The 27,323-nt window shown below is 53.0% G+C and overlaps 1 protein-coding gene and 1 pseudogene across 1 annotated transcript; both read left to right on the top strand.

The window, feature by feature from the left end:
- Window positions 1–1,655: 1,655 nt before the first annotated feature.
- Dhx34 (DExH-box helicase 34) lies at window positions 1,656–27,194 on the top strand. Its single transcript, XM_021168500.2, has 17 exons — window positions 1,656–1,703; window positions 4,871–5,833; window positions 7,448–7,759; window positions 8,529–8,783; window positions 9,564–9,666; window positions 10,968–11,185; window positions 13,700–13,874; window positions 18,869–19,062; window positions 19,553–19,654; window positions 20,935–21,171; window positions 21,292–21,465; window positions 21,754–21,871; window positions 23,008–23,114; window positions 24,957–25,241; window positions 25,895–26,071; window positions 26,215–26,350; window positions 26,984–27,194. The coding sequence occupies exons 2-17, from the start codon at window positions 5,123–5,125 to the stop codon at window positions 27,115–27,117; spliced, it is 3,438 nt and encodes a 1,145-aa protein (XP_021024159.1). The 5' UTR covers window positions 1,656–1,703; window positions 4,871–5,122; the 3' UTR covers window positions 27,118–27,194.
- Window positions 14,146–15,066, top strand: LOC147003475 (small nuclear ribonucleoprotein E pseudogene; annotated as a pseudogene).
- Window positions 27,195–27,323: the final 129 nt, after the last annotated feature.

Consider the following 27,323-nt stretch of genomic DNA (forward strand, 5'->3'; position numbering starts at 1 on the left):
TTCCTTGTTTGCCTAGCTTAGATGAGGCCTAGGGACCAATCCTTTGCACCAACTAAAATAGCTGGTGTTGATACAAACGTGGGAGACCAGAACTCAGACGGTGGGGACAGGCGGGTCAGGAGGTCAAGCCCATCCTCAGTTACATAAGAAGGCTAGCCTAGGCTACATGAGGCCCGGTCTCAAAAGAAAAAGGTGCATACACTTTCTTTTTACTGCTTGCTGTGCAAATAAGTTCCTTGGTAAATCATTGATCTAGATTATATGCTTCCAAATGTTTTCTTTACCCTTAGTGTTGCGCTATGGGGGGGGGGTACATTCTTAAGGTCTGGGGTTCCTTCTCTGCACAGAGGAGACTTCGGTGAACAAAACAGAAGAGTTCTCCGCTTCTACGGAGCACACATCTTACTGGAGGACACAGAGATAATCACAAAAGTAAGATTAAATAGGACAGGGTGAAGAACATTCCAGCACCCAGGAGGCGGTGCAAAAATTTCTTTTTGAAAGTACACTTTGGTGTTGAGCAATAATGCCCTCTCTGTGGAGGGAGCTGCGTTTAGAAGCAAGGTCAGAGATGACAGCTTCAGTGCACTAATATCTGAATGGGGGGGACAAAAGGTGAGCAGCACAGAGAAACCTGAAGGGGAAGCATTGCCAGAAGAGGAAGCAGAGAACTCAAAACCTGGCTACAACCCAGCCTGGCTTATATATTTTTATATATGCTTTTCGCGATTTTTTTTTTTTTGCAACAAGTTTTCTTAGATAATCGATGGGGAAACTGAGGCTCAGTTCCCCAGTGATTGGCACATCGAGGAGTACTGTGTAGTTTTCTCTGGAGTCTTTTCTCACCCATTTAGTCATTAACATTTGTGGCTCTAGAGAGGGCTTTAAGGGGACACAAGACTGATCAGCACAGAGCTGGTCCCTGGCTTAAGGCTGCTGGGGTTACATCTGATTACTTATTAGTGAGTTATAGTGATAGAGTGATCACATGACTGTTTTATTAATTTAATTAGGTTTTTGAGATGGTCTAGATATGTAGTCCTGGATGACCTGAACTCACTGTGTAGTCCAGGCTGGCCTTGAACTTACTGAGATCCACCTCCCTTTGCCTCCCAAGTGCTGGAATTTAAGGCGTGCACTTGTTCGCCCAGTCACGGAACTGTTGTTAATAGTGTTTGAGCTCCCTAGATGACCCTAAACTTTTTGTTTGTTTGTTTGTTTGTTTGTTTGTTTTTTTGAGAGAGGGTTTCTCTGTGTAGCTCTGGCTGTCCTGGAACTCACTCTGTAGACCAGGCTGGCCTCGAACTCAGATATCCACCTGCCTCTGCCTCCTAAGTGCTGGGATTAAAGGCGTGCGTTGTTTTGTTTTTTGTTTTTTGTACCCGAAACTTTTGACTTTCTAGTAATTCTGGGTGTACAGGGCTGTGGAGAGGACACGGCTAGGGACTGGCACTTACCTATAACCCCTCCTCTGGCCTCTAGAGGGCGTCAAATCACCCAAAACACTGCCTGAAGCAAGGTGCCCAAGAGCGCTTTGTGCGATGGGCATTGGCCCGCCCCCTACTCCATATTGGGCTTCATTGTACTGAGAGGCCAGGGCGCGCTTTAACGATCTGCGCATGCGCAGTCTGGAGAGTGGCGGGAGCGTGCGCAGGCGCAGACCATTTAGGACCGGAAGTTGAGGCGTCCGTGCTATTTCGGAGGTAAGGGGCGGGGCGTGTGTGCGGGGAGTCTGCGTGGCTGTGGTCCCTGGTGCAGGATTTATGTGGGGCTATAGTTCCGAGCGAGCAGGGGAGTTAAGAGAACCCCAATTTTAATGAAGGAATGTGCCAGGACCCAGAGAGCTCTGGTGGTGCGCGATTCTTAGAAGCTGGAGGACCAAGAGGCCCGGAACTGAAACCACAGAGGGAACAAGTTTCTGAGAAAGGGAGAGAAAAGGGGACCAGGGTGATGGGGTGCCTGCAAGAGAGGCTCACGAGCCAGGCGTGGTGGCGCACGCCTTTAATCCCAGCACTCGGGAGGCAGAGGCAGGCGGATTTCTGAGTTCGAGGCCAGCCTGGTCTACAAAGTGAGTGCCAGGACAGCCAGGGCTACACAGAGAAACCCTGTCTCGAAAAAACGGAAAAAAAAAAAAAAAAAAAAAAAAAAAGAGAGGCTCACAAGGGCGCCAGGAAGAGATTGGCAAGAAAGCCTGGATGGTGGTGAGACCCACAGTTATGAAAAGGTGGAGTTTGAATCAGAACCTTGAAAGTTGGAGGTGATAGTAGAGTCGTGCTGAAAAATGGCGAAAGGAAGAAATGCACCCCAGATTCGCGTTCCTCGCAATGCTTATTTAGCTTAGCAAAATAGAGTGGACATAGTCTTAATGTTGTGAGAAGGTGAACATCTATGTATACATATGTGATTGAGACTACACAGACAGAAATACCGGAGTGGTAGCTGTAAAGAAAGGCACCATTGGTAGATAAAAGTATTGACTGGAGAACTGTAAACAAATAGAGGGCCGGGAGCTAGGTGCTGGATCTGAGCACAGGAGGCTGAAGCAGGAGGATTGTGAGTTAAAAGGCCAACCCAGTCTACATAGGATGACTCTTGTCTCCAAAAATAAATAAATTTGAGGAAAAGTTGAAACAAGATGGAGAAAGTGGAGAAATTCAAATGGAGGTCTGAGGAAGGGAGGGAGGGAGAGGGAGAGGGAGAGAGAGAGAGAGAGAGAGAAATAGAGAAATAGAGAAATAGAGAGGTATTGGGAAGATGGCCCAGTAAGCCATATTTGGACATAATGGTGCTTACTTACCTGCAGTCCCAGCACTTAGGTGGTGGAGACTGGATGGTGAGTGAGTTCAAGATCAGGCTAAACTACATGAGACTCCAAATCAAATGAAGGAGTTCCCGAGGGAAGAGACCCTTTGGCAGCCATGGGTGCTGATGTTGGGCCTAGCTTGAGTCAGGGTGGGGGTGGGGTGGGGTGGGGGTTGTTGCCTAGAAGGAGCTCTCTCCTTCTTACTGTCCCAGTCTTTCCCTGAGGATCACTGGCTCCATCTTCTTGCAGCTTCCCAAGGCCTGGTCCTCATTCCCTTCTTGAGTAGAGTTCTCTCAGTCCTGTCATCGCCAAGCTTCAGTCTTTACTCAGAAGTGTTGTACTCTGCTGTGTGTGTGGGAATCACAGGGTCTTCCTCCCTGGACACTCAGAGGTAGCTCTAACAACTCCCAGGAGGGGACCAAGCCCCTCCCACGCCTGGGACTGCATAAAGCCAACCTCTGGGCTCTTTCATGAGGACCCTTGAGAGAATGAAGGCTGAGCTGGGTTTGCTAATGCCATCGAGAGAGAATTCCTGGCCTTTTGTGTTATTCCCCATCCCTGGTTGGATGCTCTGTGTCTTTGCTGTTTTCCATGTGTTGGAATCTCTTCTTGTGGAGAGAAAGCATTAAACCTGTTTGGCCTCTTTGCCAGTGTTTTTGATATTTGATGATACTGCCCCCATTTTATAGATGAAGAAAACCACTTCAGACAAACTTGTTTGCTTGTGGTAACTGATCAGATTCAAACCTGATGACCTGTTTGTCTCCAGGTCCTTTACCAAGGGAGTGTGTGGGCCTCTTAAAATCATAATCAGCCCCCACGTATTAAATTTTATTTATTTGTGTGTGTGTAAGGCAGGAAAACTTGAGAGAGTCAGCTCTTTCTTCCCATATGGGTTCCAAGACTCAAACTCTATCTACCAAGCTTGGTGGCAAATGCCCTTAGTCACTGAGCCATCTCACTGCCCTGATAAATCCTTTTAGGAAAGAAGAATGAAGGACTGGAGAGATGGCTCAGCGGTTAAGAGCATGGGCTACTCTCCCAAAGGATCCAGGTTAAATTCCCAGTACCTACATGGTGGCTCACAACCACTTGTGAGTCTACTTTCAGGGGGATCTGACGCCTTCTGGACTCCAAGGGCGTCAGGCATCCATTGGTACACATACACATATGCAGGCAGAACACATATACAGAATGAGATACAACTTTTACAAAAAGGTAGAATGAGGAACTTCCCTCCAGAAAATTGGGCACACAGCTATGTGCTTCATTGTGAATTTTCTTCAGCTGACCGGAGAGATTCTGACTTCAAGCAGAATGGCTTAGTGGTGGACCACTTGTGTATCATGTGTGAGGGGTGGGGCTCTATCTCAACACTGTAGGGAAGTAGACGGCATTTTCTTACTTAGCCAAGAAGCAGAGTGTTGGCAAGAACTAACGCCCCCTCACAGTGGTCAGACCTGTGTGTGCCCACTGTGTCCACAGGCAGGGTATTGTCTGAGGTACATATCTAGGAAAGACTCATGCCCTAGAGCTACTCTGAATGGGTTCAGGTTTAACCCAACTCATCTGGTTAGATAAAAACAGAGGGCTTCTCTCTCCTAGCGACCAGGTGCAAATTCCAGAGTAGGGACCTGACTGGGACTTGTGTCCATTCCTCAGACCAAAACGAATACCATGGCTGGCCAGGCCTTTGTTGTTTGCTTAAACCATGAGAGCCATGTGTTTAAGCTATTCTCTGAAGGAAGATGGAAACTTACCAGGTAAAGGATGGCCTGTGCCAGGCAGGCAAAACCAATCCCTAGCACCACAGATATATCCCATTCATTTTCCAGGGACTCCATTCAGTGTTGTGAAGCCCGACAGAGCCCAGATGGAAAGTCTGTTTCCTATTGTCGTCGCTTCTGTCTTCCTTACAAGATGCCCCCTTGACTGACCATGTGACCGACATGTAGTAGCATTTATGGCCTCCTCCTCCTCCTAGTCCAGTGCTTGAAGAACAGCAGGCTTTTAACTGATGTTCTAAAAGTGAATGGATATCTTCTCTTTTCTTCTCCAAACACCCAGGACCTGGAAGTCCAGAATGGACCCTTGTCCCTTCCAGAGATCACTGCGGGAGTCATGAAGTGCTTTGTGCATCTCCACCTACCCACCAGGCCCCTGGCTACCCACCCTGCCGTCCACAGAGCCTCTGTACATGGAAAGGGGAGGTCACTCTTTGAAGAGAAAGCGGTTCCTGGGGCCGGGAGTTAGGTGAGAATACTCAGTCTAAGCGATCAGAACGGAGACTATTTCTGTGACAGCAGTTTGATAGGAACCATGCCTCCTCCCAGGACAAGGGAGGGGAGGGGTCACCGAGACCGAGACCACCATCGAGCTCCCAGGGAGGAAGAGGCCTCGGAGAAATGGGACTGGAATTGTCCAGAGACTCGTTGTCTCTTGGAAGATGTATTCTTCCGCGATGAGGATTATATCCGTCGTGGTTCAGAGGAGTGTCAGAAGTTCTGGGCTTTCTTTGAACGCCTGCAGAGATTCCAGCACCTCAAGACCTCCCAGAAGAAGGAGAAGGACCCTGGCATGCCCAAACATGGCATCGCTGCTTTAGCTGACCTACCTCTCACTTACGACCCACGCTACCGCATCAACCTCTCCATTCTTAGCCCAGACACTCGGGGTCATCATGGGCCCGGCAGGGGGCTGCCTCCCGAGAGAGTGTCCGAGTTCCGTCGTGCATTGCTTCACTACCTAGACTTCCAGCAGAAGCAGGCTTTTGGGAGGCTCGCTAAACTGCAGCGTGAGCGAGCGGCACTTCCCATCGCCCAGTATGGGAACCGCATCCTGCAGACTCTCAAGGAACACCAGGTGGTGGTGGTGGCCGGGGACACAGGCTGTGGCAAGTCTACTCAGGTGCCCCAGTACTTACTGGCCGCCGGCTTCAGTCACGTGGCATGCACTCAGCCCCGGAGAATCGCCTGCATCTCACTGGCGAAGCGCGTTGGCTTTGAGAGCCTCAGTCAGTATGGCTCCCAGGTGGGCAGCACAGCAGGTTCCCAGGATTTTCTGCTGTGGGATGAGTTGATAGTCCTCGAGGCAGTGTGCATAAAAGTTAACACTTAGGTGCAGAACTAGAGATGATTCTTCTAGAATGTCTCTCTACAGATAAGCTTGTACAGGGTCCGCCAGTATAGCACCTTAACAGCTAGACAGATGGAAGCATTTGTCAGGCTCAGGCATCTTACTTCCTAGCAGCCATTAAAGACAGGTTTGTTATTGTTGTTGTGTGTGTATGTGTGTGTGTATGAGTGTGTATGTGTGTATGTCATGGGACTGCATCCCTAGCCTGTTGCAGTACTCTGTGCTCTAGAATGCTTGGATTTCATTTTGAGACAGAGTCTCACTTTGTAGACCAGGCTGGCCTCGATCTCAGAAATCCGCCTGCCTCTGCCCCCCAAGTGCTGGGATTAAAGACGTGCGCCACCACACCTGCAGCCTCTAGGAATCTAAACCTGTCTCTACCACTTAAATTTTCTGCTGTTGTTGCGATTATAATGCAACTCCCTTCAGCCTTTTCTCCCACCTGCCTTGTCCTTGTTTGTTTTTCCTATGGTTAGTACACTTTGAGTTCTGTTTTGAGACTTTTTGCCCACTTTTAGGCTATGAAAAAGTACTCCTGTCAGGCAGTGGTGGCACACACCTTTAATCCCAGCACTAGAGAGGCAGAGGCAGGTGGCTCTCTGAGTTTGAGGTCAGCCTGGTCTTTAGAGCTAGTTCCAGGACTGCCAAGGCTACACAGAGAAACCCTGTCTCAAAAAACCACTCCCGCCGGGCGGTGGTGGCGCACGTCTTTAATCCCAGCACTTGGGAGGCAGAGGCAGGCGGATTTCTGAGTTCGAGGCCAGCCTGGTCTACAAAGTGAGTTCCAGGACAGCCAGGGCTACACAGAGAAACCCTGTCTCGAAAAACCAAAAAAAAAAAAAAAGAAAAAAGAAAAAAAACCAAAACACTCCCCTCCCCAAAGAACTGCATTTAAAGCCAGAGTTCATCAAGAAGGTGTAGGTGTATGTGGAGGTAGGGGTGTGAGTTTATGGTGTGTGTGTGTGTGTGTATGTGGTACGGATGTGTGTGCATGAGGAATGGGTGTGTGTGAGGTATGGTTGTGTGTATATGTGGGGGGCATGGGTGTGTGTATGGGGAAATGTGAGGTCAGGGTTAAGAAATATTTCTCAGTATTGTCCCAGCTCTTACCTGGGGTAAGTGGTTGTGTTTCCTCATGTGGAGTCAAGACAGGGCCGTGGGGTGAGGGTCCCATGAGCTATGCACTCGCAGCATTCAGGTAGTGTTTCCTGAATGTGCATAATAAAGACTCAAAGAAGGGGGAAATCATGGCTGTTAGGATTCCTGTCCATTGCTCTGATAGGAACTGCACCAGACATGATGAGAGCGCAACCATGCATAGTCTCCTGTATCCAGGGGAGGAAATCCAGCTCTAGGGCGCCTTGTGTGCCGAGCAGAACCGTGACAACTTCAGTGTGACCGGCAGCCATGGCTCTGCCTCAGACTCGCATGTAGGACAGGGAAGAGCTCTGGTGCCTGGGCTTTGTCGCATCCTCTCCCGACCCGCTGCTTTCCCTCCTCCCACCCCAGGTTGGCTACCAGATCCGCTTTGAAAGCACTCGGTCGGCAGCCACCAAGATCGTGTTCCTGACGGTAGGGCTGCTCCTACGCCAGATCCAGCGTGAGCCCAGCCTGCCCCAGTACCAGGTCCTGATCGTGGATGAGGTCCACGAGCGACACCTGCACAATGACTTCCTGCTGGGTGTCCTGCAGCGCCTGCTGCCCCAGCGGCCTGACCTCAAGGTCATCCTCATGTCTGCCACCATCAACATCTCTCTCTTCTCCAGCTACTTCAGCCATGCTCCAGTGGTGCAGGTGCCTGGGAGGCTCTTCCCCATCACGGTGAGCACTGCTGTGGCCTCCCTAGACTCGGTCTCCCACTGTCTCTGCAGCCGACAGCCTCTCCTGTTGAAGCATCTGGTCCCTCAACATTCCCACCCATTAGGGTCTGCCAAGGGAGAGGCATATTTTTCTTTTAGGAACTACAGCTCTTCCAGATGGAAAGACCGCTGCTCAGTTGTGTGCAGTCCTTCAGGGCCTCAGGCTTCTCACAGCTCTACCATCTTACAGGGCAGGGCTGTCCCAGGCTGCAGGCTTGACGTTTTGGGCTGGGTGGTCTGCCATCATAGAACCTTTAGTTGCATCTCTCTCTATGTACATGTCAGATGTGTCCTCCCTGTCCTGATGTTGCCTGTGTAGTGAGGCTCTGTCCTTGTGGGTGTAGTCAAATGCTCGGGCAGGACCTCAGTGTTGCTGGTCGTCTGTGGGTTTGCATGCCCGGGGGGGATGCTTCCTAAGAAGTGCTGGGCAGGGCCCTCTCTGGCTCAGCTCTTCTGCTTCAGGGTATCATTCCCTAAGAACATACATGCTATTTAGTTAACACAGCTTTGTAGTTGGCACCGGAATTTTAAAACCTCTAGCACTGCCAGCACCCAGCAGCCTTTGTATCACCTCATTTTTTTTTTTTTTTATATTTCACCATCTCCTCTAAAAGTTACCCACCTTGAGTGTGCCACCTACCCACCAGTCCCACCACCCCCATGAGCCTGTAGCCCCTGCCTGCTCGCTGCTCCAGAGAGACAGCATGTGACCGCACTGTGCTCTCTCACAGGTAGTCTACCAGCCGCAGGAGGCAGAACAGACAGCATCCAAGTCAGAGAAGCTGGACCCCCGGCCCTTCCTGAGGGTGCTGGAGGCCATCGACAATAAGTATCCCCCCGAGGAGCGGGGAGACCTTCTTGTCTTCCTCAGTGGCATGGCGGAGATCACCACGGTGCTGGACGCAGCCCAGGCTTATGCCAGCCTCACCCAGCGCTGGGTGGTGCTGCCGCTGCACAGCGCCCTCTCTGTGGCTGACCAGGACAAGGTACTGAGTGCAGTCTGCAAAGCAGGGGAGTCTCTAGGTCAGGAAGCAAGTGTAGCTACGCTGGTTTTATCCCCCAGTCCCAGGCCAGTGGGCTTCTGTAGGGTCACATGGCCATCAGATGGCCAAGTAGCCTGTAAACCCAGGATCTTAGCCAAAAGTCGGCCGATTTTCTGTGAAAGGCCAGAGGGAGATGCTTTCAGGTTTATAGGCCACAGGTGCTCTCAATGAGTTCCAATGAAGTTTTATTTACAGAGACATGCGGCAGGCTGGGTGTCATCATAGCTGTTGCTCTTGGCTGTCATGCTTAGCTGTTTCCAAGCACCTAGACAGGGCCTCGGTGACAGGAGTCTGGGACTGACGAGTGGGTGGGCTTTGTCCTGAGCACACTGGGGAGCCAGAGGAAAGCTCTGAGCAGGGAGGGAAGCAGATAGGGTTGGTAAGTGTTGGAGTGTGTTCGTGTTCGACTGGAACCAGGAGGCCATAGAACAGCTCTGTGGGTGGAGGGTAGAGACAGAGGGCCTGGACTTGGGAAGGAGCCGGGACTTAGGGGCAGTGACCGAGTTCAAGGGATGTTTTAAGAAATGTTCGGGGGCTGAGGAGCTGAGGGAGGGAAGCCTGAGATGGCTCAGGTGATGCGTAGGAGAGGTAGGCACCCAGGAGGGTGTGGAGGCTGTATTAGGCCATGGGTAAAGTATGCCTGGAACACCCAGGATGTCACTGAAACAAGCAGGTCTGTCAGGGCTGAGTTAGCTCCTGACGTGACCTCCTCCCTTGCCCCAGGTGTTCGATGTGGCTCCAGCTGGAGTCCGGAAGTGCATCCTGTCCACCAACATTGCCGAGACCTCAGTCACGATCGATGGCATCCGCTTCGTGGTGGATTCTGGTGAGGATGGCACTCTACACACACTCCACTACCACGAGGACCTGGGAGAAACATAGGTGTAGATTGAGATGTGGCCACAGAGCCCCTAGACCCCTGCAGGGAGGAGGTGGTACTGAGCTGTGGGGCCCAGGCAACACCTCAGCATCCCCCAGACATTCCAAGGGCTTCCATCTGCCCCAGGGCCTTTGTGCTTACTGATCTCCTGCTGAGCTAGCTCTATTCCTTTCTAGATAGCCTTTGCCCCAGCTTTCTGGGGCCTGTACAAGTGTTCACACCTGGTAATCACCCCTGCTTCCACAGTTGGGGAGCAGGACCAACATTATACTCTAAATCCCTGGCTTTATTTTCTGTGTTCCCAACTGGAAGATTCACTGGTTTGTCAGCCTAGCCTAGTTACTAAGATGTGTCAGAGCCGACTGGACTGGGGTCTGGTCGTGGACACCTTTGTAAGATGGAAATGGAAACAACACCATCCTCACTCAGGTTGTAAGGACTAGTGAACTGGTTCTCTTGGGTGTGGGGCACCTGGTACACTGTGAATGCCTGAGAGCCTTAGGACTTAGTGGCAGCATGGCAGGCAAAACATCCCATAATATCATGTACCACGAAGACATTGTTTAAGTGCTGTTAGTTAGACACGGTATGCTCTTGACTTTGAGGCAGTAAAATTCGGCAAAGATAGTGGATGCAGTGTGGCTGTGCACTTGGTCCTGGAGACCAGCACCTTTGCTTGTGGCTGTCTTCCGTGCACCAGTGACTATACCTATGCCTGGGAGTAGTAGCTGCTTTCTTAATCGGAGTGTGTGTGATGACTGCTCCTTCCGAAGGAGCAAAGATCAGGAAAAAAAAAGGGTAAATAAGGGGTGTGTGTGTCAGCCATCCTCCTACCTAACAGACCTCACCTCATCGCTTCTGCAGAGATGTGCCTGGCTCATGGCTTCTGCCCCTGGGGACCCTAGCGACCCTGCGACTTTGGGCCTGTGGTACAAAGTCTGAGTGTGTGACAGCAAGACAGCTCACTCAGGGCCAGAGCAGGGTGAAGCCCTACTGTCCCCTTCACATCGCAGAGATGCGAAGCCCTCCCACCAGTCCCACCTCGAAAGGTTGGGCGCAGCATATGCTGGGCACTCGATCCATGCTCTGGAAGTCAGCAGAACGTTGGGGCAGGCCTAGAATATTCTCTTAGGAGCTGTGGTGCAGAGTGGCGTGTATGGGGCTGAACGGATGTCCAGCAGGTCTTTGTGCTGCTGCGCATGCTCCTTGCCCTCCTCAGCACCCGCTCCTACCCTCTCTCCACCCAGGGAAGGTGAAGGAGATGAGCTACGACCCACAGGCCAAACTGCAGCGGCTGCAGGAATTCTGGATCAGCCAGGCCAGCGCTGAGCAGCGCAAGGGCCGAGCGGGCCGCACGGGCCCCGGCGTCTGCTACCGCCTCTATGCCGAGTCTGACTATGATGCCTTTGCGCCGTACCCAGTCCCGGAAATTCGCAGGGTGGCCCTGGATGCATTGGTGCTTCAGGTGAGGCCTGATCTTGCTTGGCGAGAGGAGTCCAGAGGGGTTTTGACCCAGCCAAGGCTGTTCACACTCAGATTGGAGAATTGCTCCACAGATCCAAGGGCACAGCCAGGGCTTTGGCTGCTGGAAGCAGAGCTTTTGACACCGGGTTCGTTCCTTCCTCCCTCCCTCCCAACCTACCTACTTACTTACTTTCTTTCTTTCTTTCTTTCTTTCTTTCTTTCTTTCTTTCTTTCTTTCTTAGAAAAAGATTTATTTATTCATTTTGTATAAGTGAGTACACTGCTGCTGTCTTCAGACACACCAAAAGAAGGCATAGGATCCCATTACAGATGGCTGTGAGCCACCATGTGGTTGCTGGGAATTGAACTCAGGACCTCTGGAAAAACAGTCAGTGCTCTTAACCACTGAGCCATCTCTCCAGCCCCAGATTTCTTAAGACATTTAAACCATGACCTTTGTCTTGTAGTGTAGCTTTTGGTTTAGTGTCTGTGACAGAGATCCTCATGGGATGTCTAACAGAGTTCTCTTGTTCTCACTCGGAGTAGATCTCTGTGTATACCTGGCTGGTCTGGAACTTGTTATATAGCCCAGGCTTGCCTTTTTGTGTGTGTTTGTGGGGTGAGGGGTTGGGGGTTGGGGTTGGGGGATGGTTTGAGGTTTCTGTATTCTGTAGCCCTGGCTATCCTAGAACTCAGAGAGATCTGCCTTCCTCTGCCTCCCGAGTTCTGGGATCACGCCCGGCTCCTCTAGGCCGGCCTCTGACGTGAAGCTGCCTTTGTCTTCTGGTTGATGGGATGAGGCATGCATCAATTCTCTTCATAAGACCTTTGCTGGGAGAAGGATCTGGAGTGGAAACAGCCAGGTGTAGTACCCTGATACAGAACCCAGCACTGCTCAGCTGGCTGCCTTGTCACCTTCGGGAAGGCCAGGGCTCCGTGAGCATCTGCCATCCAAGTACAGTTGAGGCTGAGTAGCAAGTGTATATATAGAGTTTCCTGTCAGGACTGAGGCCGAGCTTAGCTAGAGAGCCTCGCATGAATGAGTGCAGCACTTAGCTCCATCCCCAACACTGTGCAAACCCAGCATAGCGGCCACACTTGGCATCCCAGCTCTGGAGGAGGAGGTCTAAGGGTGAGGTTCATTCCAGGCTCCAGACTGAGTTGAGGTTAGGCTGATCTGTCTTAAATGGAAGCGTGGAGAGAGTTGGCAGTGTAGCTCAAACAGGACCCTGGGTTCATTGTCAAAGATTCAAAGAAATAAAGAGAGGAAGCAAGGGAGGCTGCCACCTGTGCCTGCCATGGTTCCCACACAGCCCAGGTATGTCTGGGACAGATCCTGTGACCCACTGGTGACTTATCCACCTGCCAGTTAAAATGACAGCAGCCTACAAGGGGTGAAGGTACATGCCTAGGGTCCCAGCACCCAGGATGCTGAATCAGGAGGATGTAGGATTTGAGGCCTATCTGGGCTATACAAAGAGCCTGTCACTAGATCTCAAAATACAACTGCAGAAGCACTGGCTAGAGCAGTGCAGGAAATCTAAAGCAAACACACACTCCACTTTTGCTTTCTTTTTAAATGTTTTCCCCAACTTTTTAGTGTGTGTTTGTGTGACAGAGAAAGTATGTATGTGTGTGTATGTTTGCGTGTATATGTATGTGTGTATATGTATGTGTGTATATGTATATGTGTGTGTGTATATTGTGTGTGTGTATGTGTGATCATGTGTGTGTGTGTGTGTGTGATCATGTGTGTGCTCGTGTTGAGGCAAGATCTCACTCTATAGCACAGGCTGGCCTTGAACTCAGAATTCTCCTGCTTTGGCCTCTTGGGTATTGGGATGACATGCTTTACCCATGGGACGTCCTTTTTAACAGCATCAGGGAACAGGGTTGAAGCTGAGATGGCAGGTGGCCAGGTGAACGGCCTGACCTCCAAGCCCCAGATGGTCCAGGCAGGCTCTCTGAACTCTCTTGTCACCCGAGAAGTATTTGATCTGGATGCTGAGATGAGCCTGGTGATGGGGGTGTCTCGTTACATTCTCCTGGAACTGACTCACCCCCTGGCCCCCTAGATGGGTGGGGATTCTTTAGTCTACAAGTAAGAACAGCACAGCCAAATGTGTCACAGGCTTGCTGCTGCCCCGCAGAGGCGGCATGCCCAGCCAAGGAGCAATCCAAGGGCTTTTGTGCTGTGGTGGACTGGTCTAGGCAGTACAGCTTTGGTAGCTCTAGGCTTCTCCCCAGCTTTCCCCACCCGGAGAGGGTGTCAGGGGCACTCCAGCTTCGGTGTGCCTTGTCCCAGGGAAGTTGTCAGATTAGCCCAGTGCAGTCACTCTGTAAGCTGGAAGTCAGTTGCTCTAATGAGTTGAGGAATTGCACTTCATCCAAGTAGAATTTTGAGGGAGACAGACAGACATTGCAGGTATTTTGGAGTCTGATGAATCTGATGCCCTGTAGTCTGTGTACCACAGTGGCTCACGTGTTCCCTGAGGATATTTGCCTGTCATTGCAGATGAAGAGTATGAGTGTGGGGGACCCACGCACCTTCCCCTTCATCGAGCCCCCTCCACCTGCCAGCGTGGAAACCGCTATCCTCTATCTCCAAGACCAGGGGGCCCTGGACAGCTCGGAGGCCCTCACCCCCATCGGGTCCCTGCTGGCCCAGCTGCCTGTAGATGTTGTGATTGGTAAGGATCCCTTCCCCCAGAGCTCACAGACCTGCTCATTCTGAGTGACCCGTAAGCCAGTTGGGTCCTTCCTAGGACATTCACAGACCAGGAAAGTGAGTTGCATACACAGGGGTATGATGGCATAGGTGTGACAAGGAGAGAGAGAGAGAGAGGGAGAGGGAGAGAGAGGGAGGGGGAGGGGGAGAGCGAGAGCAGGAGATGGACAGGAGGTATAGGGAGGGCCAGGCCCTACCATCACCTTGCTTGGGAAGCTGACAGCTTTGTGGAGATGGGAGATATGGAGATGAGGTGCGAGCAGTGTGGGCAGAATGGGCAGTGCATTCCCACATAAACCAGACATACTGTGTGTAACTTTAGACTCAGCAAAGGGAGATGGGAGTATCCAAAGGGAGATGGGAGAGTCCGCTTTTGGTAATTCATTTTGCCTAAACAGACACCCAAAACATTTCACAACGTACAATTGGTATAAAATTATCCGGTATTTGTGTTGCTTCTTCGTGTAAGTCTTGGAAGTCCAGTGTACATTTTCATATTTCAGCACACATGTTTTGATCAGCCACATCCAAGTACTTGTGGCCATGCGTGGCTAGTGGCTGCCATATTGGACATATGTGACAGAAAGGCATGCCAGGCCAAGGGACTAGCCAGTGCAGAGGCCCTGTGGTGGGAACCTTCCAGTGTGATTGCAGAAGCCTGTATGGCTGGCAGAGGAAGAGGGCAGATAAGGTTAGAAGGAAAGAACCTTAGAAGGGTAAGTAAGAAAAGATAAACTCCAGTTCTTGCTTCCGGAAGTCACTTTCTGAGGCGGCCTTCATACCTTGTGTGGTCTTTCTGACTTCCACCATGGCGTATTGCAGCTAGGGCCAGAAGGCAGAAGGTGGCGGTGCAGCCTGTCTACCACATCTTCAGATACTTGTGTGGGCAAGTGACTATGCAGAGAGGGTTGTGTTACTGGCTTTGATGAGCACATGAACCTCGTTTAAATGATGCAGAAGAGGTTCATTCTAAAACAAAGTCAAGAAAACAGCTGGGTTGGACCAAGCTAAAAGGGGGTAACACTGCTCTGCTCTGGAGTGTTTCCAGCCGGAAATGGGACAAGCTGGGAAGACAGTCCAGTGTTTGTAAAGGTGTCCTCTGCCGGGAGCTACATCTATTCATCTTGTTTCAGTGGCACATCATCACTAGGTGACAATAAATGCTGGGAGACTGGAGGGGGGGTGGGAAACAGCCACTCGGGCAGGTCAGTGTATGTGTGTGGCGTATGCGTATGTGTGTGCTGGCAACGGGATACGTCCGTTCTGCAGCCCGCTTCCTTCCTCTCCATTCTCATTCCAGCCGTCCCTGCCTAGTAGTCTACAACCCAATTGTATGTATGTAGTCAAGAAGCCAAAACCATACAAAGCCCCACCATTGTGATCGTGGGGTCCTCTCGCCTTGGTGGCCATTGTTCCACTAGAGCAAGGCCTCTCAACCTTCCTCACGCTGCAACCCTTTACCACAGCTCCTCATGCTGTCATGGATACTGCCCCCAACAATAACATTTGCATCATTGCTGCTTCGTGACTGTAATTTACTGTTATGAGTCATAATGTAAATATTTTACATGCAGGACATCTGATATGCAACCCTGCAAAAGGGTTGTTCAGTCCCCACTGGGGTCGTGCCCCACAGGTTGAGAGCTGCTGCATTGGAGGCCTGCTGGTCGGTGTGACACAGCAAACTGCTCCTCCCAGCAGCTTCAGTGTGCCCATAATAGTGCCACCTCCCGCCCCATCATTAGATGCTGTGAGCCAGTAGTATTGCCTCAGAGGCAGTGTGCTGTGTCCCCCGGGGTAGACCTCTCCTCCTCCTGTGCATGTGTGAGCTCCGTGATTGTGGATGAGTGTGGGATTTGACTCTTCACTGTCCCACTGGCTTCTCCAATACACACTCACACACACACATATACACTCACACATACACACTCACACACACACACACACATACGCATGTACAATCTCTCTCACACACATACACACACATACACTCACACACACACACTCACACACACGTGGCAGAGTTCTCCTTAAACACTCCAGTCTTTCATCCAAAGCCCCACTGCCGCCTGGCTAAACTGACACTTAAGCACAGGCCCAACAGCAGGCAGGGATAGTGCTGCCTCTGGCTTGGGGTCAGTAAGAAGCTTTGTGAGTGTATATGTGTGTGTGAGTGTGTATGTGTGTGTGTGAGTGTGTATGTGTGTGTGTGAGTGTGTATGTGTGTGAGTGAGTGTGTATGTGTGTGAGTGAGTGTGTATGTGTGTGAGTGAGTGTGTATGTGTGTGAGTGTGTATGTGTGTGAGTATGAGTGTGTGTGTGTGTGTGAATGTGTATGTGTGTGAGAGATTGTGCATGTGTATGTGTGTATATGTGTGTGTGTGTATGTGTGTGTGTGTGAGTGTGTGTGAGTGTGTGTGTGTGTGAGTGTATATGTGTGTGAGAGTGTGTATGTGTGTGTGAGTATGAGTGTGAGTGTGTGTGTGAATATGAGTGTGTGTGTGAGAGATTGTGCATGTGTATGTGTGTATATGTGTGTGTGTGTATGTGTGTGTGTGAATGTGAGTGTGTGTGTGAGAGAGATTGTGCATGTGTATGTGTGTATATGTGTGTGTGAGTGTGTGTGAGTGTGTGTGTGAATGTGTGTGTGTGAGATTGTGCGTGTGTATGTGTGTATGTGTGTGTGTATGTGTGTGTGTGAGTGTGTGTGTGTGAGTGTGTGTGTGAGTGTGTGTGTGTGTGTGAGTGTGTGTGTGAGTGTGTGTGTGTGTGTGAGTGTGTGTGTGTGAGTGTGTGTGTGTGAGTGTGTGTGTGTATGTGTGTGTGTGAGTGTGTGTGTGTGAGAGAGATTGTGTGTGTGTATGTGTGTATATGTGTGTGTGTGAGTGTGTGTGTGTGAGTGTGAGTGTGTGTGTGTGAGTGTGTGTATGTGTGTGTGTATGTGTGTGAGTGTGTGTGTGAGTATGTGTGTGTGAGTGTGAGTGTGTGTGAGTGTGTGTGAGTGTGTGTGTGTGTGTGTGAGTGTGTGTGTGTGAGTGTGTGTGTGTGTGTGTGTGTGAGTGTGTGTAGGGGGTGAGTAGAAAATGAACAGATCAGTCTGCTGAGTCAGGAGATGGACCAGTGAAACCTAACTCTAACTTTGCACTGTTGAAGTTCAGTGTCCTGGAGTGGATGGGGTAAGCCTGTCTCTATCCATTCCCAAGAAGGGGCTTTTGCCTTGAGGGAGTGGGCCTACAAACGCTGTCCTACCTGTGACACGCTGTTAGGACTCATTCTCATAGGGCAGTTATCCCATTGCAGGTGCTAACACTGGGAGTGGGCTTGGCCTGAGGGAAAGATGAAGGTGCCTGATTGAGCGAGGTCCGATGGCCCCTCACCAGCCTGGTCCTAGAAAAAGGCCAGCAGGGGACCTTTCCACAGCTCAGATCCACCCACTTCTGTACAGCCTGCCCCTGCCTGCTCTGCCCTGCCAGCCCTGGGCTGTCATGGGATGTGTAGAGCAGGCTGTCTCTTCCTCTTACTCATTCTGAGTCACCCTGAACTTCAGTCCTCCTGACTCATGATGTTCTGCTTCCACCACAGCCCACATTTTGCCACCTCAGCAGGGCCACCCACACACCCAACGCTGCCCAACTCTGTGGCCGAGGTGATTTCTCATGTCCCCGGCCAAGCAGCCCAAAGAGGCGAGGTGCCGTGGTATCTGAGGCCTCCTGTGCATGGCCAAGCAGATGGCTGCTTTTGTCTGTTTAGAAGGAGTTCAGGCTAAATTAAAGGAACCAGAGCTGAGGGATAGAGTGTGCTTGGGGGCTCTTGCTGTGCTGTGCCAGGGGAGCTTCAGGCTCTCACCCCATTTCCTCTGCTCCCGGTGAGGACTTGGCCTCTGATCCTCATCAGGAGAGGTGAGGAAGCAGGCTCAGCCAGGGAGGGAACTGGCACGTGCTCCAGGGTGTGTGTGGAGCAGGCCCCGTCAGGGGAGGCCTAGAGCTTGTGGTTCCATGCTCCACATCCTTTCCTGTGGTGGGTGTGAGTCTGTGACCCACTTGTCACCTGGGGGGGAAGCGAGCATGTGCAGTGGCAGAGCAGAGGGCATGTGGCACAGATGGCCCCCGATGGGCTGGCTCTGAGTGGCTCACAGTGAGACACAGATGGTCTTGGGACGGTCCCGGGAAGCCCATTGCTGGGTCTCATGGACACAAAACAGGTGAATGATAGGGACTGAGGGGGAGCTCGGCGTGCTGGGGCCTCATGCAGCCCTGGGTCTGACTATTCAGTGCCTCTCACTTCAGGAAGCAGTAAGGAGAGCAGTGTGGATGTGTAGGCATGTGACAGAGGCAGGCAGACAGGGTCCGAGGATTCCCAGCTCCTCACTGATAGGCACAGGTATATGGACACGTGTTTCCAGTGTGCCTACCCATAACCTTCCCTGTCCCGCGTCACCTTCTTTCAGCCATCCATTTCCCCCTTTTTTCCTACTCTTGCCTCCCTCCTCCTCCTCCTCTTCTTCCTCCTCCCCCTCCTCCTCCTCTTCAAACTAAATGAAGGCTGCGGCCAGTTTTATTCTGCTATAAGCACAGTCAGCACCAAGGCAGACCAGGGCAGGCTGTGTGCAAGTCTCACTAGGGGAGGAGAGCTGTGGCCCCTGGGAGCCAAGGAAATCAAGCCAGGGAAGGCTGGTGGAGGTCAGGGGTAGCTCAAATTTTTGGCCAGCATTAAAACGGGCCCTGTGAGCTGAAGGGCGTAGGAACTCTGGTCGTGATCTCTAGTGGAGAGATGGGGAAACGGAGGCTCTTCCTCAAGGTTCTGGGACCACAAATCTCAGCTTGTAGGTTTGCATCGGCCCGTTTGGTTCCCAAGGCTCTTTGTGAGCAGTGGAGAAGGAGGTGAGAGCAGGGCCCTTGAGTGCCCCAGAGCAGAGAGCTGACGTTCCTGAGGCTTAGCTGTCCCTGCTGTCCACAGGGAAGATGCTGATCCTTGGCTCCATGTTCAGCCTGGCAGAGCCTGTGCTCACCATTGCTGCTGCCCTCAGCGTCCAGTCACCATTCACCCGCAGTGCCCAGAGCAACCTGGACTGTGCCACTGCCCGGAGACCGCTGGAAAGTGACCAGGGTGACCCCTTCACGCTCTTCAATGTCTTCAATGCCTGGGTGCAGGTGAGGCTGGGCTGGGTGCCTTTGTCATTCAACCCCACTGGAGGACCCTCCAGCTATCCTGCTTCATGTTTCTGAGCCCTGAGTCTACCCAAGGAATCCCTGTCCCTGCCATTCATACTCTGGTGCCCAGGGTGGGGGTGGGGGTGGGGGTGTGGCAGCCAGTGCCCAGCCCAGGATCCACAGGGAATCCAACAGAACCCAGTGCTATCTAGAGAAAGGCCAACCTTCCTGGGGGACATTGTATACCCAGTCTACCATTCCTGAGCCCTCGTCAGTGGCAGTTCAGGGTGAGGACCCAGGACACCTAACCCAGCATGCTGTCTGGGTGCTCCTGTCGGGGTGCATGAGCGCTGGGGCTGAGTCCTGGAAAGAGGATAGGAGGGTCCCTTAGAGCGGCCCCCAGCCCACGCCTGCTTCAGAGGCTCCTGTGCTGGGGCTTGCTCCCACAGCTGGTCAGGTTCTCACTCTGAGGTGTCTGCCCCTCAACCAGGTGAAGTCTGAGCGGAGCGGAAACTCTCGAAAGTGGTGCCGCCGCCGGGGTGTGGAGGAGCACCGGCTGTACGAGATGGCCAACCTGCGGCGCCAGTTCAAGGTGAGGACCAGACCCTTCCGGGTGACTGGGTCCCCACCACGTCACCGTCCCACAAGGGGCAGGACTGGGGCAGCCTTGGCAAGGTGGCAAAAGCGTGGACCTTGGAGAGTGTTCTTGGGGAAGGCACACGGGTCACTGGCTGTATGGCATCCTGGGGGAGAGGTTCACCTTGGTGTCAGGGTGAGTGTTGGGGGGGGGGCATTCAAGGTGACAGAACAGCCAATGTGTCTGCAGCCCAACGTGGCTCTGCCACGTTCTCACAGTGTGGTTTTCTCCGAGGCGCCGCCCTCCACCACAACCCTTGGGCCTTAGCTTCCCCTGGAAATGTCCAGGAAGACGAAAGTAATGACACTCTTCAGTCCCAGTGGGCAGATACACATAGCTCTCCAGCCGCCGCCTGTGTTCACGTGGCAGGCTGTGTGGGCAGTGTGTCACTGTGGTCACTGCAGGCGAGTGAGGACAGAGCTTGTGTGCTCCACTGTTGTGTGGCTTCAGTTCTGTGTGCATCTCTCTGTCACTTACAGGAAGCTCAGATACACTGAGCTTTGTGGTGGTCTGTAGCATGGAGGCAATAGGAGTTTCTGGGGTAGCCCATGGCCTCGAGGGCAGGTGGGCCAGTTAGGACTCAGAAACCTTGCTAGGCTCTCAGTGTTGGGCTCAGTCATTCCTTGCCCACAGCTGCAGCTTCTAGAGCTTTGGTTCTACTCTTGTTGGCCTTGAACCCAGGGCCTTGTTCATGCTAGGTAAGTGCTTTATCACTGAGTAGAAACGTCCAGTCCCTCTTCTCTTCACAGGGCTTTATTAAGTAGCCCAGGCTAGCCCCAAACCCATGATTTCCCTGCCTCAGCCTCTTGAGTGCCGGGATGACAGGTATGCATGGCCAGGTCTGGCTTGAGATTTGGCGTTCCTGACAGGTTCCCAGGCACAGCCCAGCTTTGAGAAGAATCTTGTGGGACCAGAGGACCTGTGTCCCATGCTAGCCCTCAAGTGAGCCTGCAGACAGCTCTGGGAATAGCTGCTATTGGCTCTCCTGTGAACCATCTGTGCCTGACCAGATGTTCATGAGTAAGAGCTGTTTCCAGGGCACAGAACTCAAGTCTGGGGCCAAGGACTGAACCCCACGCCCCGCCTCCACAGCCTTGGGAGGTATGGGGTGACCCTCACTCTGCACTGAGGAGAATATACCAGGAAGTTATCACATACCAGCCTGTGGGACTGAGGCTGTGTCAGCCCAGAGCCCACTCATTGCGCCCACTCACCTGAGCCCTTCTTGTTCACAGGAGCTTTTGGAGGACCATGGATTGCTGAGTGGGGCCCAGGTAGTGGCCCCAGGGGACAGCTACAGTCGGCTGCAGCAGCGCCGAGAGCGCAGGGCCCTGCACCAGCTGAAGCGGCAGCATGAGGAGGGTGGGGGACGCAGGCGCAAGGTGCTGAGGCTGCAGGAGGATGGCTGCTCCAGTGATGACGAGGACCGCGAGGGCTCTGCCTCCCAGAGGGCTGACAGCGTTGACATCCAGGTGGGACGGCCATGTACGGGGCCAAGGGCATAAAGGGGCATGGAACACAGGAGACACAAACACCTTCTAGAGCAGGGGTGGGGAATCCCTCAGAGTCACCACACATTCTTGCCTTTGCAGGATGTAAAATTCAAGCTCCGGCACAACCTGGAGCAGCTGCAGGCAGCTGCCAGCTCAGCCCAGGACCTGACCCGAGACCAACTGGCTCTGCTCAAGCTGGTGCTCGGGCGGGGGCTGTACCCACAGTTGGCTGTGCCCGATGTGTTCAACAGTGGCCGCAAGGACTCAGACCAGGTAGACTTCCTTCTCTTTTAACATGTTCTCTGAGTGCCCACTGGGTTCCAGGGAGCTTAGTGTGACAGAAAGACCCTTGGCTTTGTCCTTGGGTTGCTCTGCACACTAGCCAGAGGGGACAGGGCTGGAGGAGGGCAAGGCAGAGGGTCACACCCAGCTTGGGCAGGAATCCGGAGGACTTGGTGAATGAGGAGAAGGACTTTGTCCCAGGGGAGGAGAAAGGGCACTGGGTATTCCGCGGGACAGGTCGGGGCCTCCTGTTCCAGTGCTTGCCTTTGGCCTCTGCAGATTTTCCACACGCAGGCCAAGCAGGGCACCGTGCTGCATCCCACCTGTGTCTTTGCCAACAGCCCTGAGATATTACACACACAGGGGCAGGAGGCCTCAGGCCAAGAAGGGAGCCAAGGTACAGTGATCCTGGTGGCACGTGACAGATGGTGGCACCTCCAGCTCAGGTCCCTCACTCGGGCATTCCCAGGGCTCCTTCCCATCCCCTATTTGTGCTGTGCTGTGGAAGAGAAACTCCAGGGAAGCCTCACCAGCCCAGCGGGCTGCAGACAGCACACTGTGCTGAACTTCCAGGCCGCTTCCTGAATCCAGCCAGTGAGACACTGCCGTTAGCACTGTGCTGGTTGGGAAGCGGGAAGCCGGAAGTGAGAGCCTCAGCTTGGCCCTGAGGAGGGAGGTTCCCCCAGCTCTTGTGCAGACAGGCAGCAACAGGCAGAGCCACGGGGGCCCCTGCAGGCCATCTTCGAGAGCCAGCTCACACTCTGGTGTGGAGAATGGGAGATGGTCACAGAAAAAGACAACAAGGCTTCGGACTGGCAGAGTGGAGGGCAGAATGAACGCTGTTAACCACCGTGACCAGGCTGTGGCCCTCGCCGCTAGCATTTCCTTCCACCCTACCTCCCTTTTCGTCCTCAGCTTCTCTTTTTCTCCACTTTGAAAATTTCCAACCGTATGAGGCAGTGATGAGCTGTGGATGCCCTCGAGAACTCTCAGCAGTGGTCCCAGAACCCAGCCTTGTTTGTCCCCTCACTAGCTACCTGGAGGGTCGGGTTCAGTTTTCCCTTTTTGGTCTTTGCTGGAACCTTGTGTTTTTACAAATAACACTTCTACATTTATTTTGTGTGTGTTCAAGGGCATACATGTCACCGCAGGCACCGCAGGCAGAGGTCAGCCTGACGGAGTCAGCTCTCCTACCATATGGGTCCTGGGGAATTGAACTCAAGTTGTCAGACTTGGCAGCAAGCACCTTTACCAGCTGAGCCACCTTACCAGCCCTTGCCAGAGCATTTCAAAGCACAGGCCAGACTTCATGTCATTTAGTAACAAGGACTGCATGTGTCAGGATAGTGCTGGTGACCCATCAAGGTGGATAGCTGTTCCTTAGTGTCAGGCTGTGGCAGTGTAATAACTGGAAGTTGTCTTATGCCCAGGGTGTGCTGTCTGCGTGCTGTGACACGGGCCCTGAGTGATGGACGGGTGGCCATGGGTGTGGGGAGAGTCAGATGGGCCTGAGATGCCTCTTTTGCTTTTCAGATGGCAGGGACCAAATGAGCTGCAAGCATCAGCTGCTGGCCTTCGTCTCCCTACTGGAGACCAACAAGCCATACCTGGTGAACTGTGTCCGAATCCCGGCCCTCCAGGTAGGCCTTGGCTCAGATTGGACAGTTGCCTGGAGGAGCCGCCCTCCACACCCACTGGCTTCTGGTTTGCAGCGGTTGTTTGTGGTTCTCATTTATGGCTCTACACCATGGTTACTTGTTGAGTGCCCGCTGGTGCCGAGCACTGTCCCCAGCACCCAGAGACATACTGAGGGTGCTGCCCTTCTGAACTCACAGTTCAGGGAAGCCCATGTCATGTCTTCAAGAGAAGTCAGAACCTCTGTAATCCCAATAGGTGGCTCATGAGTTCCAAGCCAGCCTGAGCTATTTGAGATTGTGTGTGTGTGTTTTTAAATCACCAGGAAAATTAGAGCTTGGGGAGCGGCAGGTGGGTCACCAGGTGGTACGACATGAGCTGATGAGATGTGCTGACTGGCTGCAGTCCTGAAGGGACCATGCCAGAATCACAGGAGTGTCCTTAGCTGAGGGCCAGCATGTGCCAAGGCCCCAAGGCAGGTGTGCGCTGCTGTATACAGCTGGAGACTGGGGCAGGCTTTGATGTGGTGGCTGTGGGAAGCTGAGCCTTGTCCAGGAAGAGACTAAGGAAAGTGCCAGGCCTGCCCACAGTGGCCTCCATGGGCTAGGTGTTCCGCTCTACCCACAGGAAGCTGAGGTCGCGTCATTGCCTGGGCTGCACAGGAGGTAGACAACAGCTCTAGGGTCACATGCTGCCCCAACCGATTATCCTGTCAGTCAGATGTCTGCACTATTCAGACCCCTCTGGTTTTGTTCCCCGGGAAAGGGCAGGAACCTGTGCAGGGGCCTCAGGAAGTTGCCGCCCATTACCCGCTGAGGCCTTTCTCTTGTGCCAGCCACCATTACTGTTGGGGCTGGGGGTCTGTGCCAGCTGGGTGGGGCTTATGTGCCAATGGAAAGCAACACAGTCAGGGCTCCTGCATACTACAGAGAGAGACATGGTGTGGGACCCCGTGAGATGGTGGCAATGAGACATTCACCATTTGGGGTGACATCTGGATCCTAATCCTCCCCCTTGCGACTCCTTGCTTATGATGAGGGGTCTCAAATGGACATCACCAGCCTCCAGTCCATCCACCCGTAGTCAGCCCTACCCTTCTTGTGAGATTGGCTCTGCCTTGGTGTCAGGAACCCATGTGCCTCTCTATCTGGGGTCTTCCAGCCTCCATGTTCCTGCCTCAGCCTCCAAGGATTGGGATTAAAGCATGTCACCAGTTAACTACTTCCTTTGGTCACACTCCCTTTTTTGTGACTCCCTAAGGTGCCTTGATTCTTAGGTTTCCAGGATATTGCACTCTTTAATTTTATCCTTGTCTCTTTAAGTTGAATATTGACTGTTGGCGGGGCTGGCTTTGTGCTGACCACTGTGTCTCCAACATGGCACCAGAGCAGGCAGAGGAGGCCTGCAGCATTGTTGGGCGGTTATATTGAGTAGACGGATGGGAGGATGGATGGACGGGAGAACAGGCAGGTAGGGGACTAGGTAGGCAGGCAGGTGATGCGTAGACACTTGGATGGGTGGACAGGTGGGGGGTGGGCATGAAGCTGAATGGACAGGGAAGGGAAGGACAGATAAAGGTTGATGGGTAGACAGCTGGGTACATGGATAGGTGAAAGACAGGCAGAGGCAGACAGTTGGGGACATGGATGGACGGGTGGATGGATAGGTGGATGAGATAGATTAGTAGTGGCAGAGGGACATGGGGTATCGTGATGGACAAGTAGAAGGTGGGCAGTGAGGGATGAACAGGTGAGTGCACAGATGGACGGGTGAATGAGGGGTAGGCAGGGACACAGCCAGGTGGCATCTGAGGTGGCCTCCTGAGCTGCACAGCTCTTCTCTTGCAGTCCCTCCTGCTGTTCAGCCGCTCCATTGACACCAACGGTGACTGCTCCCGCCTGGTGGCTGACGGTTGGCTAGAGCTGCAGCTCGCAGATAGCGAGAGTGCTGTCCGGCTCCTGGCAACATCCCTGCGGCTCCGTGCCCACTGGGAGAGCGCCCTGGACCGGCAGCTGGCCCACCAGGCCCAGCGACGGAAGCTAGAGCAGGAGGAAGACGTGGGGTCTCCAGCAGTCAGCCCCCAGGAGGTGGCTGCTCTGAGCAGGGAGCTGCTGCAGTTCATGGCGGCCAAGGTACCGTGTGGCCAGAAGTGGGTGTCACTTAGTGGGGGCTCCTTTAAGGATTTTTTGATTCAAAGAGGCTCAGTGGTACCTGAGGTCACATGGCTGATGCGGGGAAGCACCGGTGTTTGGCTCTAGAGGCCATGCTGCTAGACACCACTATGTGCCACACACTGAGCAGATGACAGGTGCCTTCTGTATGCTAAGGACATGTGCAGCATGAGGGCCCAGGGGTCTCCTGTGAGAACAGAGAGGAAGATGTGAGCAGAGTGGGCTGAAACCATCCTCATAGGTGGGAATAGTCATTTCTGATTCTGCACCATGGGAGTCCAGGGAGAGGGGTGATCCAGGCTGACTTCATCGGTGTGTGTGTGTGTGTGTGTGTGTGTCACACGCATGTGAAGACAGGTCTAGGCAGTTGGGGAAAGGGGACCAAGCCTGAGGCACTTTGCAGGAGGGACAAGGTAGCTAAGGTCTGGCTGTGGTCTCATCAGCTAGAGGCAGCAGAGGGTGAGCCTGGGGAGGGTGGCTGGAGAAGCCATTGGGGCCACAAAGGTCTGAAAGTAAGTTGGGAGTGGCTTAGGCAAAGTCCAAGGGAGGGCTTTAGGCAGAGCTGGCTCTGGGGGCGCCCACCCCATCTCTGTCTCTGCTCTCCCTTTCTGTAGGTTCCCTACCGCCTCCGAAGGCTCACTGGTCTAGAAGCCCAGAACCTCTACGTGGGACCCCAGACCATCACGACCGCCCCTAGTCTGCCCGGCCTCTTTGGAAATTCTACCCTGTCTCCGCACCCCACCAAGGGGGGCTACGCTGTCTCTGATTATCTCACCTACAACTGCCTCACTGTGAGTGAGGTCACTTGTGGCTTTGGAGTGGGTGGTTGGAAGCTCCAGGCTCAGCTGGCAGCTATAGTCACACTTATGCCCTGTGGGGGCTGGGAGGCTCCAGCCGCTGAAGCAGGGGTTCTGACACGTTTCCTCTGTCGTAGAGTGACACTGACCTGTACAGTGACTGTCTGCGTTCCTTCTGGACCTGCCCACACTGTGGCCTGCACATGCCCTTCACACCCTTGGAGCGCATTGCTCATGAGAACACCTGCCCTGAGGCACCAGGCGATGATCCAGGCAAGTCTGTGTGTGTATGTGTCTCTGTGTGTATGTGTCTGTCTGTGTGTTTATGTGTCCGTATATGTGTGTGTATGTATATGTCTGTGTATCTATGTGTTTGTGTGTGACTGTCTGTGTCTTTGTGTGTGTGTCCTGTGCCAAGAGTGATATCCTTAACCACTGTCTACCATACATTGCTTCCTGTGTCTGGCTTGCTGGATTCTGGGGACCAGCAGCCACCCTGGTGCTAGCTGGGACCATGCGCAATCCTTGAAGCCTGGTTGGTCAGGGAGGGAGGACCAGTGGGCCGGCTCTTCTCCTGTTTTCTCTTCAGTGGCAGTTGTGCTTTCCTTGTTGCACAGCCACTTCTGCCTTAGTGTGCTCTGCCTCATCTGCCACAATGCCACAGTGCCACAGTCCCACAGACCCACAGTCCCACAGTCACACAGTCTATCCCACAGTGCCGTAGTCACACAATCCCACAGTGCCATAGTCACACAGTCCCACAGTCCCACAGTCCCACACAGCCACACAGTCCCACAGTCCCACAGTTCCAGGGGAGACTGTGGCTGTGTGCCCCAATGCTGGGGCCAGGCTGGCTCACAGGCACCATGGTTGGGTGGGAACCAGAGCCACCCCTTTCCTTTGCAGGGTCTGAGGAGGCTGCTCCTGCACCACCACAGAAGACATCAGCCCTGCAGAGGCCCTACCACTGCCAGGTGTGTGGGCAGGACTTCCTCTTTACTCCAACTGAGGTACTAAGACATCGAAGGCAGCATGTATGAGCCAGCACTGCTCCTGGAGCGCCCAAGTCGGGGACAGCAGTGTGTCCATGCAAATAAAGTCAGGCTTTGCTTCAGAACATGTGCCTCCCTCACCCTCAGTGGGAAGAAACCCAGCCTTGGCCCTCGTCAAGTCAAGCCTTTTTTTAAAATTAATTAATTGTTTTATTTATTTACATTTCAAATATTGTCTCCCTTCCCATTCCCCC

The sequence above is a fragment of the Mus caroli genome, unplaced genomic scaffold (assembly GCF_978045245.1).
Source record: "Mus caroli unplaced genomic scaffold, Mus_caroli_1 scaffold_8, whole genome shotgun sequence".
Lineage (NCBI taxonomy): Eukaryota > Metazoa > Chordata > Mammalia > Rodentia > Muridae > Mus > Mus caroli.